The sequence below is a fragment of the Harpia harpyja genome, chromosome 14, assembly GCF_026419915.1.
Source record: "Harpia harpyja isolate bHarHar1 chromosome 14, bHarHar1 primary haplotype, whole genome shotgun sequence".
In the NCBI taxonomy this organism is placed as follows: Eukaryota; Metazoa; Chordata; class Aves; order Accipitriformes; family Accipitridae; genus Harpia; species Harpia harpyja.
Genome location: NC_068953.1, coordinates 33213118 through 33226760, shown reverse-complemented (window position 1 = coordinate 33226760; position 13643 = coordinate 33213118). Strand labels below are relative to the sequence as shown.

The 13643-nt window shown below is 38.0% G+C and overlaps 1 protein-coding gene across 5 annotated transcripts in view; it reads right to left on the bottom strand.

Moving 5' to 3' along the window:
• Positions 1-13643, bottom strand: part of FAN1 (FANCD2 and FANCI associated nuclease 1) — a 48932-nt gene that overhangs the window by 27415 nt on the left and 7874 nt on the right. For 4 of the 5 annotated variants that reach the window (XM_052807908.1, XM_052807910.1, XM_052807909.1 and 1 more), the window contains 7 exons: positions 12968-13163; positions 8940-9173; positions 8303-8434; positions 7051-7159; positions 6192-6311; positions 3669-3833; positions 2519-2687 (listed from right to left, as the gene is read on the bottom strand). In XM_052807908.1, the coding sequence (XP_052663868.1) occupies positions 2519-2687; positions 3669-3833; positions 6192-6311; positions 7051-7159; positions 8303-8434; positions 8940-9173; positions 12968-13163 (1125 nt within the window). The remainder of the gene's footprint in view (positions 1-2518; positions 2688-3668; positions 3834-6191; positions 6312-7050; positions 7160-8302; positions 8435-8939; positions 9174-12967; positions 13164-13643) is intronic. The other variant, XM_052807911.1, reaches the window with a different exon arrangement.

Here is a 13643-nt window from a genome sequence, read left to right as displayed (position 1 = left end):
ACCCTCAAGGTTTGAGATAAAGACAAATTAATAAGTGACGGGGGGGAAAGAAAAGAAAAAAAAGAAGAAATAAAGGTGATGATGCAAAAGCAATCACTCACCAGCAGACCAATGTTCAGCCAGACTCTGAGCAACAGCTACTTTGGAAAAACTTCCCCCCGCCTGGTTTTATTGCTGAGTGTGACATTTTATGGTAGGCAATATGCCTACCATGTAATGATGTCAGCTGGGGTCAGCTGCCCTGGCTGTGTCCCCTCCCAGCCTCTTGCCCACCCTCAGCCTACTCACTGCGGGGAGAAATGGAGAAAGCCATGACACTGTGTAAGCACTATTCAGCAATAACTAAAACATCCACATGGTATCAACGCTGTTCTGGTCACCGGTCTGAATCACAGCAGCATATGAGCTACCATGAAGAAAATTAACTCCATCTAGTCAAACCCAGTACAGGAATGTATATACCATATATGCTATATATACTATATATACATATAAAAACATATTTATTATACGTCATGTATTATATAGTAGTAAGAATAGGTAGTATGTAACACAGAGTATATAATACATAATATAGCATACCATAATAATGTAACTATTTAAATATTTTATATCTAATTATAAGTATATAATTGTATATATTTATAGCATATAATTGTACAATACATGATGTATATAAATTTACATATGTTCCATATTATACTATTATATACATATATAAATTAATAAACATTATATCTCATATATCATGTATTATGTGTTATATGTTAGATTATATATGTTCTATATTATTATATTAGTAAAATATTGATAATATAGAATATAGTAAAAACATATATTTATAGTAAATAATTAGATCTTGCATATTGTATAATATATTATTATATATAATTGTGTTATATTTATTGTGCATATTATAATTATATATTATAATGGAATATTTATAATATGTATTATCCAAATCATACTTAACATATGTAGAGACATGTGTACATATTGTATATATTACATCTTATACATGTGTACATATATAAGTATGTTGATATGAACACATACACACATACACACACACTCTCCACAATTTCTCTGGGCAACCTGTGACAGTGCTCAGTTACCCTCATAGTAAAAAAGTGTTTCCTTATGTTCACATATCTATATGTATGTTCATACATATACGTGTTCATGCACGTGTATGAACATATATACATATGTGAACATAGGGAGACACATGTATGTATGAACATATATACATATAGATATATGAACATAAGGAAACACTTTTTCACTGTGAGAGTCACCGAGAGGTTGTGGAGTCTCCATCCTTGGGAATACTCAAAAGCTGGACATGGACCTGGGCAACTGGGCTGTAGGTGGCCCTGCTTGAGCGGGGGGGTGGACAGGGTGACCTCCAGAGCTCCCTGTCCGCCTCCACCATTCTGTGATATATGTTCTGTTATTAGTCTATTAGTATAATATATTATATATAATATGTAATGTTACATATAATACATATAGATAATAGAATATATGCTACATGTTATTATATTATATATAATATATAGCGTAGTGTATGGGGGCGGGGGGGGCGGAAAGAGAGAGAGCGCATATGTGCATGCGTTAATGTGTGTGTATAGTGCTGGACTGGGCATTCTGATTCATTAGGCCTACCACTCAATCACACATGGCCACTGTGTGCTCAAAATTTGTACTGAGCCACTGAGCCAAGACGACTGACGGTGAGTGGGTGGGAGTGAGGAATTGAGTGGGGATTTTGGCACAATTCTCCCAAATTCCAAATATTGTAACCTCCCCGTTTACCCCTTTCTGATATTGCCACCTTTCCTGCAACAGTATTTGGAAAAATATCAGTAATACAAAATTACACTAAAATACATATATTATATAAAAATATAAATTTTATCTTAAAAAATAACCTGCCTACCTTTATGTATTTTGCTTTTTTCCTGTAAAACAGACCTATATATTCTTACTTGCCCATGGCTTTTCACAGCTCTTAAGTTGTAAAAATATATGGACAACTACTAACAAGAGCTGAAAGTTAAGCCTTTTCAAAAGAAGTTGCTAAGTGTCTCGCTATGGTATACACTGTTTTCATGTTCATCTAGTACCAGAAATCAGTGGAAGTTTAGCTCTCCTTAATGACACTCCCTTAAATGACATTGCTAGCGTTTTACCCCTAACAAATAAAATAGCTGTTCACTGATAAGAAAGACAAAGTGATTTTCTATGGAGATAAATAAGAAATGTTGGGTTTTTTCCTAACACATTTCAAAACCACTTTAGGTATATGAAGACAGCAAATCAGGTGGAAAATACATATTAGAGCATTTCGGTAAGGAAATTACATATTAGAGCCGTTTGGGAAGGAAACAGAATCAGACTAAAAACTGGTCTAATGAAATCAGCTAAAACTGGTCTATTAACTAAACTGCTTAGTAAATTGGTTCTTTACTCCCACAGTTATTTTAATGTACAAAAAAAAAAAAATTACTGTTACCCTGATCGAAACCATTCTGTCTGTAATGAGTTAACGCAAGCTCCTCAACTGAGCACATGACTGTGGATACACTGAAATCTTCACCTCCTTCTTCATCACCAATATCCTCCATTAGAAATACAGATTTTCCCATTCCCATCTGAGGACACATCTTTCCTTTGATCGTAACCTGAACATATTAAAAGAACTAGTTACTTTCCAGCATCACATTTAAAAAACTTTAGCTTAGGTATTTGAATCTCTCCTGAAACACATATTCCTCCTTTTCAGTTTTCTTAAAATCAGAACTAGACTTGTTTCCAAAAATCAAATGAATAAAATTTAACCTGCCATTCCCTTGAAATAATTTTGTTTAGCTTTTATAAACTGGCAAATTTTTCAGAAAAAAAAAGTCTAGCAAAAATGCTGGGCAGATGGGAATGTAGTCTTTCTATATGCAGGACCAGGAAGAAAGAATACAGATGACTGAGGAGACTGATTCTGGACTGAGAAAAAGAAGGGCTGTAGGGAGATATGCAGTGATGAGGCCAAGAGAGAAAGTGAGGCTCTGCTCCGACTTTGCCCAGATACAATTCTCTCTGCTACAGTACGGAAACGAATGAGTTAAAAACCAATCCATTCCAATATGATGCAAGTGCATCATATTGCATCTTTGCATAGCGCATATTTAAAGTGCATAACTCCCAAAGGTTACTAAAAAAACCTTGCATTTTTTGAGCCATTAATCTAGTGCTGACAACATGCTAAGGTTACTATTACTTTTTCTTACACACAGAACGCTTGGCCTGAAGACACCAGGGGCAATGCACTGATTTGATCAGACTCTTCAGACAGAAAGGTTCTGCATGTTGCTGGTAAATTAGCGGAGTTTATAGCTGATCAGATTCGTAACACATATTCAGTAAAGCAGCGCAAATTAAATCCGTGTACAGCTGACTAACTTTAGCTGACCATTTAGTAAATAAGTAGAAATATTTGTTTACAAGAGGCTTTTGTTTTAGAATGACATTTGTATTTATTTTCCTGCAGCACAAGTAAGTCAGAGGCTGGTGCATAGCACATAACAGTCTCCCAGATTATTTTTTCTTGTCAGAAGAAAAAAGACCTCATGAGTTGTTGTTTCTCAGAAACCACCAGCAACTTTACTTACATGTGTCACATCCTCCACAGTTATGACTGGCAGATCAAAAAACAGGTATCTGAACTGCTTGCAGCTTGGCGAGTCTCTGATTCGCAGAGCCCGCTGGTAGAGAGAGAGACGATGCCCAGTACGTACAAATGGGTCTGCCAGCCCATTTCTAATGCAGTCAATGGCCTAGCAAAGAGCAAGATAACAAGCAATAATTTAGAAAGACCTATGCACATCTGTCTGTTCTTACTAAGCCCAAAAGACCAATTGATTTAAGGAACACAAAAATATGAATGCAAAAACCAGCATATAAGACAGGGCCACCTTTCTTAGTTATGTAACCAAAGTTCTAACTAGTACGTAGTATTTTGCACTAGTAGTCTTCTGGATTGAAATTTGCACTAGTACAGTAAAAAGAAATTACTCTCCATTTGTACTATCAATATAAGATTAAGGAAGTGTAAATTCTACATAAGTGACCAGAAAAAAGAGCTGGTTCTACAGCAAATCAGTTTAATATTTTCAAGCCAGTTTCTTAACAGCATGTAATATGGAAACAGAAGGACCAGATCAATTGTGCAAGAATGTACATACAGAACAAATTTTAGACCAATGTATTACTGCACTGAAGAACATCCAGGGTTAAATATGGACTCCAAAAATTAATTCAAGTCATGGTTCTGAAATACTCTCTTTCTGTCACTTGAGGAAGGCACTTCGTCCTAATTTATAAATAAGGAACTGCGACTAACTCTTCCTTTCTACAACTTCTAATTCCAAATCTGGAAAAAGCTTGATATGGGAGTATAAGATGCAGAAGAGACAACTGCAGACGTTTGACAGCCTATGACATTATTTCCTTTTAACAGACTTAGAGAATTAAAACGCAACACCAAATAAGAGCATTTTAATCCCAATTCTTAATAGCCGTAGTGAGGCAAGGAAGCAACACCAAGGAAAAAAAAAAAAAAAAGTCATTCTCTGCTTATTTTAAACAACTCTACAACTGCTACTGTTCCTGGACTTAAAACTTTTTTTTCTCTCTATTTTTCATTGCTGAATTAGTCAGGTATCTTTGTGTGTTCACTTAGATTGGTTGTCTTTGTCTTTTTCATTGAAAGTTGATTTTCAGTCTGCCCATATTTCACTGTGACCTAAACAGTCTTACAGAGCTTCATTTTCAATCACTGACAGTATTTCTCCTTTGTAACAGACAGGAAAAATGGACATAATCTCCTGTACTTATAAATCCTCAGACCAGCAGCTGATACAACTACCACCTGCTGTTTCCTGCACAGAAAATTCATGGAACTACAACCTAAAATGAGCCCTAAAATTAGTTAGTGGCTTCTATGCCTTGTCGCTCTTGCAAAGAAAGTCTGTGAAAAGCTGGTGCTGGCTCACTAGGAATTCAAAGGTACAAGCTGTACTGCAGCTTGCAGTTTTCACTGGTTACTTTATATCCTGCTGCAGAAATCTATCCAGAGGTGGCAGAAAGTACTACAGAGATTTACAATAATCCTTGCACACAATCCTTGCCATTCTTGTATGGTTATTTTTCTCATTCAGCTACATGCCAGCTAATCACTTAGGAAACTCAAAGACTGCTCACCATGTACACAGTTTCTAAAAGCCTGAACTCCATCATTCAGACTTCAGACTGGCAAGTTTACCCACTGCACAAATAATGTGTTTTACTTGTACAAACACACCCTACTGGTGTGTGTGTCCTACTGGAAGGGAAGAGGGCAAAGTTTCAGCAAAAGCTAAGATTACCTCAAAACCCCTTCTCCCCTCCTCTGTCTTCCTAAAAGAATTAAAGAGACCGGGATGACCATAGCCTGTAATACATGCTATCTAAAACCGCTAATGTTATTCTTTACCAGTCTAAAGGCGGTCAGTTACAGTTTCTCCTGTAGAACCATGGAAATAGTTTACATTTGTTGTTAAAGACTGACAACCCTGCCAGAGCTGTGTACAAGTAACAGATTAGAAATGGGGTTGCCTACTGTTTGACCACTTACAGTAGAAACCCCACATCAAATCTGGTCCAGATACAGCAAACAACCTTCTCCCCACCGGCAACAGTTAGCCAAGGACTTAATTCTCTCAATTTTTTGTTTGAAAACATTAAAAAACTCCTTCCAATCATGTTTGTTTTTTTCATTCCAGATACGGCCTCATCGTGACTCAGGTTCAGAAGCAGAAGTATTTACTGCAAGAAACTTCTCTGCTTCTCACACTTTAGGCAAATTTATAAGGCAGAACAGCAAGGAAGCTGCTGCCTGATAACTCCATATAATCCTTCATGCCAAACAGTGTGCGTCTATGCAACAGAAAAAAGCAGGCCAACCAAGGATGAGGGTACACTTGATATTCAGTTTCTTAAGAAAAACTGGTTGCCTGACCTTGGAATTCCTACCAATATCTGCATTTTTAGGAGAGCCTACCCCACTGTTCTTCTCATATGACGTATTTTTTTAAAATGTTTTCAGACAATGACTGCAGTGTTTCCAGCTTTACAGCATGCAGTTGTGAAGATACCTTCTTAGTGTTTTTCAAGTGCTGATGTAAATTCAGAGCAAGGCGATCCCACCATCGCCCTCTGCTGTCAGTGCAATACACATCCTGAGACAGAAGAGTCTGCAGCTCCTGCACCGCTTCCTGTAGCAACAGGATTATATCTTTATTAATTGAGTTAGAAAACCAAGTTGAAGTTTCCTTATATAATTAGCTTATCACTTTCCCTTCTAATTACTGGGTACTATAAAACTTTGTCGCTGCACAATTCAAACCCCATTTTTACTCCAGCACCCAATGTATTCAGGTGCATGGGTGTATCTTAAAAACTCTATAGAGATATTTTTATATAAACTTAAAGGTTAGCTGCCAAAAATACAATATATTTGTCCTTTCTGTATTCCTTATTGTATATGAAAAAGACCTGAAAGTTACTTGTTGCCTTTTTGCAGAGGCAAAGTCTTTTTCAGAATAATCTGGTTTGCTTTAACACGTAAGTCAGAGGCCTTTGGAGACGTTAGCTCCTAAGGTGAAGAGGCAGGGATTTCATAGAAGACGTTTCTTCCAAGATTTTCTTATTTAAAAGCAATAACCAAGTCAAGTGAAACACAGATATCTCTAAATAACAAAACAACAATGTCTAAGCAACAGTCTTATGGTGTATTACATATGGTAATTCTCCAAAGCATAAGCAGAAATCAAAACACTTTAAAACTTTCTAAAGCAGCAAGAAAAAAAAGCTCTTCTTCCTTAAAAGAAACCTGTTCAGAGAACTGTAGCAAGTCCTGGCAAACACTATCACCATTTTCCAGTCACATCAGAAATGTAAACTGATGCACAATGCTACATTAAACACATATTCCTATTCACTTCACCACTTTACCTCATACATGTGAAGTCTCTGCAAAATTTCAACACCTTGAGAAAGGATTCTTGTATACACCCAGCCAACTGTGAAATGTCGCAGATACTCAGGTAAAACTCTGTGATAGCTGAAAGATAAAGAGCAGCTCAGATCAATTTAATGATGGCAATTTAAATTCTTAAAATTCTCTTACTAAGAATACTTATACCTAAAGCATTTACAAAAATTAAATGCCTTGTATATAAAAATTGAACTGAAATGAGTATTCCAGCTACAAAGTCAAGAACCCAAAAGTAAGAAAATAGTTTAGCTGGGGTAGCAGGGGCAAGCTGCACTTGCACAGCATATTTTGGTTTCAGCAGCAGTGGAATTATTAGTTAATAAGTTTTATATCAGATCCAAAAAAATAATTATTTATTACATCATGTTTTGTTACTGCCAACTTGTTCTCTTAAGTCCGAAGGTTAATTTTAGAAACATGGCTGAACAAAAGAAAAAGGCTAGAACAGGCATTTCCTGCCATAAAAGACGACTAACATCTTTTGGGTAGGCACCTCTATGTTTCAAAACAAAGTCTTTTGAATGTCTTATTGAAATCAAAACAGCTTTTTCCACTCTCTGCAGTGTGAAAAGGAATAGACCTCAAAATGACCCTCTATGAATTTTATTTTAAATCAGCTGCCATGAAAATGAATATAATGCCAAACATAAGGCTTTAACTTTCGGTGTATCATTAAGCCAGAAAACAAGATAATTGAAAGAAAACCTGATGAAGGACGCTTCAAAAACAATACACATTACTTCAGTTCTCAGATCTTTAGTAACATTTCCTGAATGACGCCCACTTGGAAGTTTGAAGAGATGAATAACCCAGTATGTTTTCCCATAACGTCTGCAACATTCTTTTGTTCACAGGGAATTTTCAATTCTGCTTATTGCTACTTGTCTAAAAGCCATAAAACCAAACTATGACAAGGGAAAAATAAGGCTCTAGTTCTCCTGCATTGGCACATAGAACAGAAATGTTTCAGTGCTTCATCCATGCCTACCAATTCATTCCCAAGGTTTCATAAAAAAGGCTTTTTCATATAATCACTTAAAAGCTAAACAACCAACCAGGAAGTTCAAAGCTCTCAAGAACATTAAAGCTTCTAAACTTATCAGGCTTAAATAATACCACTAGTCCGTAAGCCTCTCTCAAAAGTACCAAAAGTAAAATAATACACTTAATAGTTTCATATGAACACTAGGCTAGCTTCCAGTTTACTACCTCAAAGAGGGGTGATTTTTCAGTTCGTTCCATGTTTCTTTAGCACACATATATAGATGATTAGCTTCCTCCCAGTTCCCATTTACCATTGCAGTGGCTATATCATTCGACAGATGAGCAGCAGTTGCATACCTAAGGGAAAAAAACATAATCATGGTATTAGGCTCAAAAAGCATTTATAGTTAGTTACAAGAGATCAATTCCTCCACACAATACCTTTTAAAAACTCCCAGTTTCCAAAGACATTGAACCATGCAGCCAACTTTTTTCTTAATCTTGTAGGATCAGCAGAGTTTACGCTAACAGGGTGTATTATTTTAAAATTACTTATAAACTAAAGAACATATTTTTTGTTTTGTTCAGAGTCCTTTCTAATAATCATCATGACAAATGAAGAAAAAACTTTCATCAGCAGATGATCATGAAGCAAATATGCTATTTTGGTTCAAAATGCAAGCCACTGTGAATTACAAGTCCTACCTGGACACAAAAATGCATTTAAAATCATTGCAAAAGTGCACTTCTACCTATTTACATCTGGAGTTCTACACAATGAATTCTTATTTGCCTACACAAGTACTCCAGTAAAGCTTTTCTAGAAGTAAACAGATTTCCAAACTGCCAAAGGTCCCCCTACCTGATAAGATCTTCTCTGTCCTGGAAGACCTGCGTTTTCCTGTTTACAGTGTACCTGGGGAATACCATACGCCCCATGTTTACCATAAGGACTGTAGAGAGCTGGCCTTGACCAGCACTACCAGCTTCTTCATCCTCCATTGACTCAGACAGTGAGAATAGCAGCAGAATTCGAGAAAAGACAGCCCGAGGGCCTTTACAGACCCTGACAGATTTTCCAGCCAGGTCCTTCACCCTGGAAGAACAAATAAAATTATTATAACAAATGGTTTTTACCGTCACTTACAAAAATTCAAATATACTGAATGAAGTATGAAAGTACTTTTGTTTTCAAGCCAATTAATGTGTAAACTTGATTTTCCTTGAAAGCAGCAGCTTGAGAAACTATATAGTGCATGTAACCTTTAGTGAAAAGCCAAAGAAATGCATTAACTAATAAAAAGTTTAAGGGCCAAACTTCAAGCAGAATAGAATTGGAACTAACTGCCCTTTGGGTGCAGCCACTACTGTTGCTATGCCAGGCAGTACCAACAAGCAACAAGATACGGTTTTGTCCTAGTTTCAGCTGGGATAGAGTTAACTGTCTTCCTAGTAGCTGGTACGGTGCTATGTTTTGAGTTCAGTATGTGAAGAATGTTGATAACACTGATGTCTTCAGTTGTTGCTCAGTAGTGTTTAGACTAAAGTCAAGGATTTTTCAGCTTCTCATGCCCAGCCAGCGAGAAAGCTGGAGGGGCACAAGAAGTTGGCACAGGACACAGCCAGGGCACCTGACCCAAAGTGGCCAACGCGGTATTCCATACCGTGTGACGTCCCATCTAGTACAGGAACTGGGAAGGGGGGGCGGGGAATCGCCGCTCGGGGACTGGCTGGGTGTCGGTCGGCGGGTGGTGAGCAATTGCACTGCGCATCATTTGTACATTCCAATCCTTTCATTATTACTGTTGTCATTTTATTAGTGTTATCATTATCATTATTAGTTTCTTCTTTTCTGTTCTATTAAACCGTTCTTATCTCAACCCGCAGGTTTTGCTTCTTTTTTTTTCCCCGATTTTCTCCCCCATCCCACTGGGTGGGGGGGAAGTGAGTGAGCGGCTGCGTGGTGCTTAGTTGCTGGCTGGGGTTAAACCATGACAGGTTTGCTATTAGGGCAACGTTTACAGACCACAATTTGAGATCCCTTGTTTTAGGCTATCTCCATTAGCACATCTTCATCCAGCTTTTTCATACACGACAAGATCTCTGTTACTTGTCCACAGGCCAGCACAGATTTAAAACAGGATTTTCTCTGATCTCACGGGGTAACTAGTATTTCAGCTGTCACCTACAGCAAAGAGCATTACATTCCCAAACTTGATATGGCCAAGCAAGTAATTATCAGCCTCTTTTCTTGGAGTAGGGAGCAAGCCAGCACCAAGGACTTTTTTGGAATGTAACTAATTTTCCCAGGTTCCTTTCCTTTTCCTGAACACATTTTTTTCCAGCCTTCCTTTATATAGTTTAAGCCAATATTCATAAAACAATTTTGTTTGTTAGAGATAGTTACACAAATTATGCATCATGCATCGTCACACAGTTCAAATATCTAGTATCAACGAGAAAACATTAAATCTCAAGTGATACAAAGTATTTTCATACTGAAGTTTTCTATACCTGGCTTAGAACGTGGAAACAACCACAACTCCTTAAATTTAAACATCCTTACTTATCACAAAGTCCCAACATCCTCTAACACAAGATAATCATGGCTGTGGCTATGATCACTTCATGTGTTCTTCTGCGGACCAAATGAAGTGCAATGCTACTGGAGACAATGACACCAGTGTAAAACACTATTTTTATCAGAATGGGAACCACCAGAGCTCCTGCTGTATTTTAAAAACAACAAAGGCCAAATGCAAACCTCCCAGTTGTGAAGCTCTGCCAGCCCAGCACTAAGCTAGCATTAGGCCTCTCTTTTCACATAAAGACAGACGACCTTACTGATTCACATATGTCCTGGTTTTGGCTGAAATAGAGTTAAATTTCTTCCTAGTAGCTGGTATAATGTTATGTTTTGGATTTAGTATGAGAATAAGGTTGCTAACACACTCACGTTTTCAATTGTTGCTAAGTAGTGTTTAGACTAAGTGAAGGATTTTTCAGCTTCTCATGCCCAGCCAGCAAGAAGCCTGGAGGGGCACAAACAGCTGGGAGAGGATGCAGCCAGGGCACCTGACCCAAACTGGCCAAAGGGATATTCCATATCATATGACATCATGTTCAGTACATAAACTGGGGGAAGCTGGGCTGGGGGGCAGATCGCTGCTTGGGAACTAACTGGGCATCAGTTGGTGAGTGGTGAGCAACTGCATTGTGCATCACTTGTTCTGTATATTCCAATCCCTTTATTATTATTATTGTCATTTTATTATCATTATTATCATCATCATTATTTTCTTCCTTTCTGTTCTATTAAACTATTCTTATCTAAGCCCACAAGTTTCACCTTTTTTTTTCTGATTCTGTCCCCCATCCCACTGGGTTGGAGGGAAGTGAGTGAGTGGCTGCGTGGTGCTTAGTTGCTGGCTGGGGTTAAACCATGACAACGTAATAGTAATTCTTCATGGAGGGATGATTACTAGGCCCCTTTTAATACAAGAAATTTTGTGGAGAATCACATGATAGACTTCGGGGGGGGGGAATATTTGTCCAATAAACATAGCTATGCAAAACTTCACAAAGCTTTATATCTCTCTTATTTGAAAAAGAATACCACAGGAAAGACAAATTATGTTATTGAAGCAAATGCAGTACATAACTGGTATCTGTCAGCTTTCTGCCCAACCTGCATTTTGTACAGAAAGGATTCCACAGCTACTGGGTTTGGACCCTAGTTCTCCAGCCTACTATACAAGCTAACTGCTTGTTTTGGGTTTGTGTGGTGGGGTTTTTGGTAGCCAGGAAGGAGGGAGGGGTGGGGGGGAAGGTGTTCTAAGGTTTAATTTTACTTCTCATTATCCTTGTTTTGATTTGATTTGTAGTAAATTAAATTGATTTTGTTTCTTCCCCGAGTTGAGTCTTTTTGTGCCTGTGACCATAATTGGTGAGTGATCCCTCCCTGTCCTTGTCTCAACACACAAGCTTTTCTTTATATTTTCTCCTCATCCCACCAGGGCCAGTGGGGAGGAGTAAGCGAGCGGCTTTGTGGTGCTTTGTCACCGGCTGGGCTTAAAGCACAACACTACTAGACAAGTAACCTTTGTTTACAGGCATTATTATTCAGTTACTTTTTGATATTATTAACTAAGAGAGGTAACTGTGTAAGAAAGCTTATGAAGTCCAGAACTGACTTGTACCCTAGCACCAGGACCCTGGCTATTACTTTAGTTCATATTCCTAGACTTTTTGTGGATGTCCTAGCTACAGATCCAGCCCTAAACACCAAGAGTGGTAATGCTGTAATCACTCCTATTAGGGCAGGCAGAATGACACCTTAAACCTGAATCTGGACCCCAGAAGACCTGGAAGTCAAGGGCATCTGATATACACAGCTGTGATAGCCACAGTGAAAAAATGCACAGGAAAGAAAGAACTTTGTCAAGCAAACAATCTTTTCCCTTTAAAAATACTGCCAAAAAGGAGGCTCTATGCTAAAGTACAAAGTCAATCAAAAAAAAAGAGATTATTGCTCCCCTCTAATTCTACTCGAAGAGCTCACCCAGCAAACAAACATCAGATAGTTGCTATAATAGGCAATGACTTTCCCTATGTCTGCCTACATGTTTTTCTGCACTGATTTTGCTTTAAATATTTCAGAAATGTTTCTCTCTATAACTGAGTAACTTTGGAGATAGATAATTATGCCCACAGCTGAAAAGCATGACCTAGTTACCCTTCTGTTTGACCCACTGTGAATCAAAATTTAATGCTGCCCTTTTTTATTCATAAATTTACTAAATGCATTCCTCTCTTCAAAAGGCATCTAGATTGAGTCCTTTGAAACATAACTTACATTCATCTGCAAAATTTAACTATAAACAGAATTACCTTTTTAAAATCACTGTCCCAATACCAGCCTGACTCCTACTGAAGACTGAACGTTGTTTCGCCAACCTCAGAAAATCATCCACGAGTTGCTGTTTCTGACCATTTGGGTTTGGCAAGTGAAAGATCTTTGCCAATGTTTTTAGCTCAGGGGCTGAAAGCAAATCCAACCCTTCACACAGGTCTTCCAGTTCAGATTCTAAAAGTAAAATGATCCACATATATTCATTACGTGCTATACACATACACTCAAGCAACAGCTCAAAGCTCAAATCATCTAATCTAATGATTTAGATTCTTCAAACACGTATTATCGATGCTAGCTGATTCAGCCTGAAATTCATTCTCTTCATGGGTCCAGTTTGAAGGAATGGAATAATCAGAAAAAAAATCCCTTAGCAACTTCAAAACAAAAGCAAAAAAACCAGGGTTAGTCTAAGAGGACATAAGACTAGAGACAAGACTACAATTTACGTCCAAGATCCATCCACAGTACATGGCCACAGACAAGACTGGAAACAAACACCCACAGCATTGGTCAGAGGTCCAGCCACCCAGGGATGGACAAGGCCAGGGACAGGGTGCCTGCAAGACAGCTCAGGGCAGTACTGAAGGGTATTCAGGAGAGCTCCTGGACCAATGCGCAGAGGCTGCACAGGTCAGGGTCTGAGATGAGGCT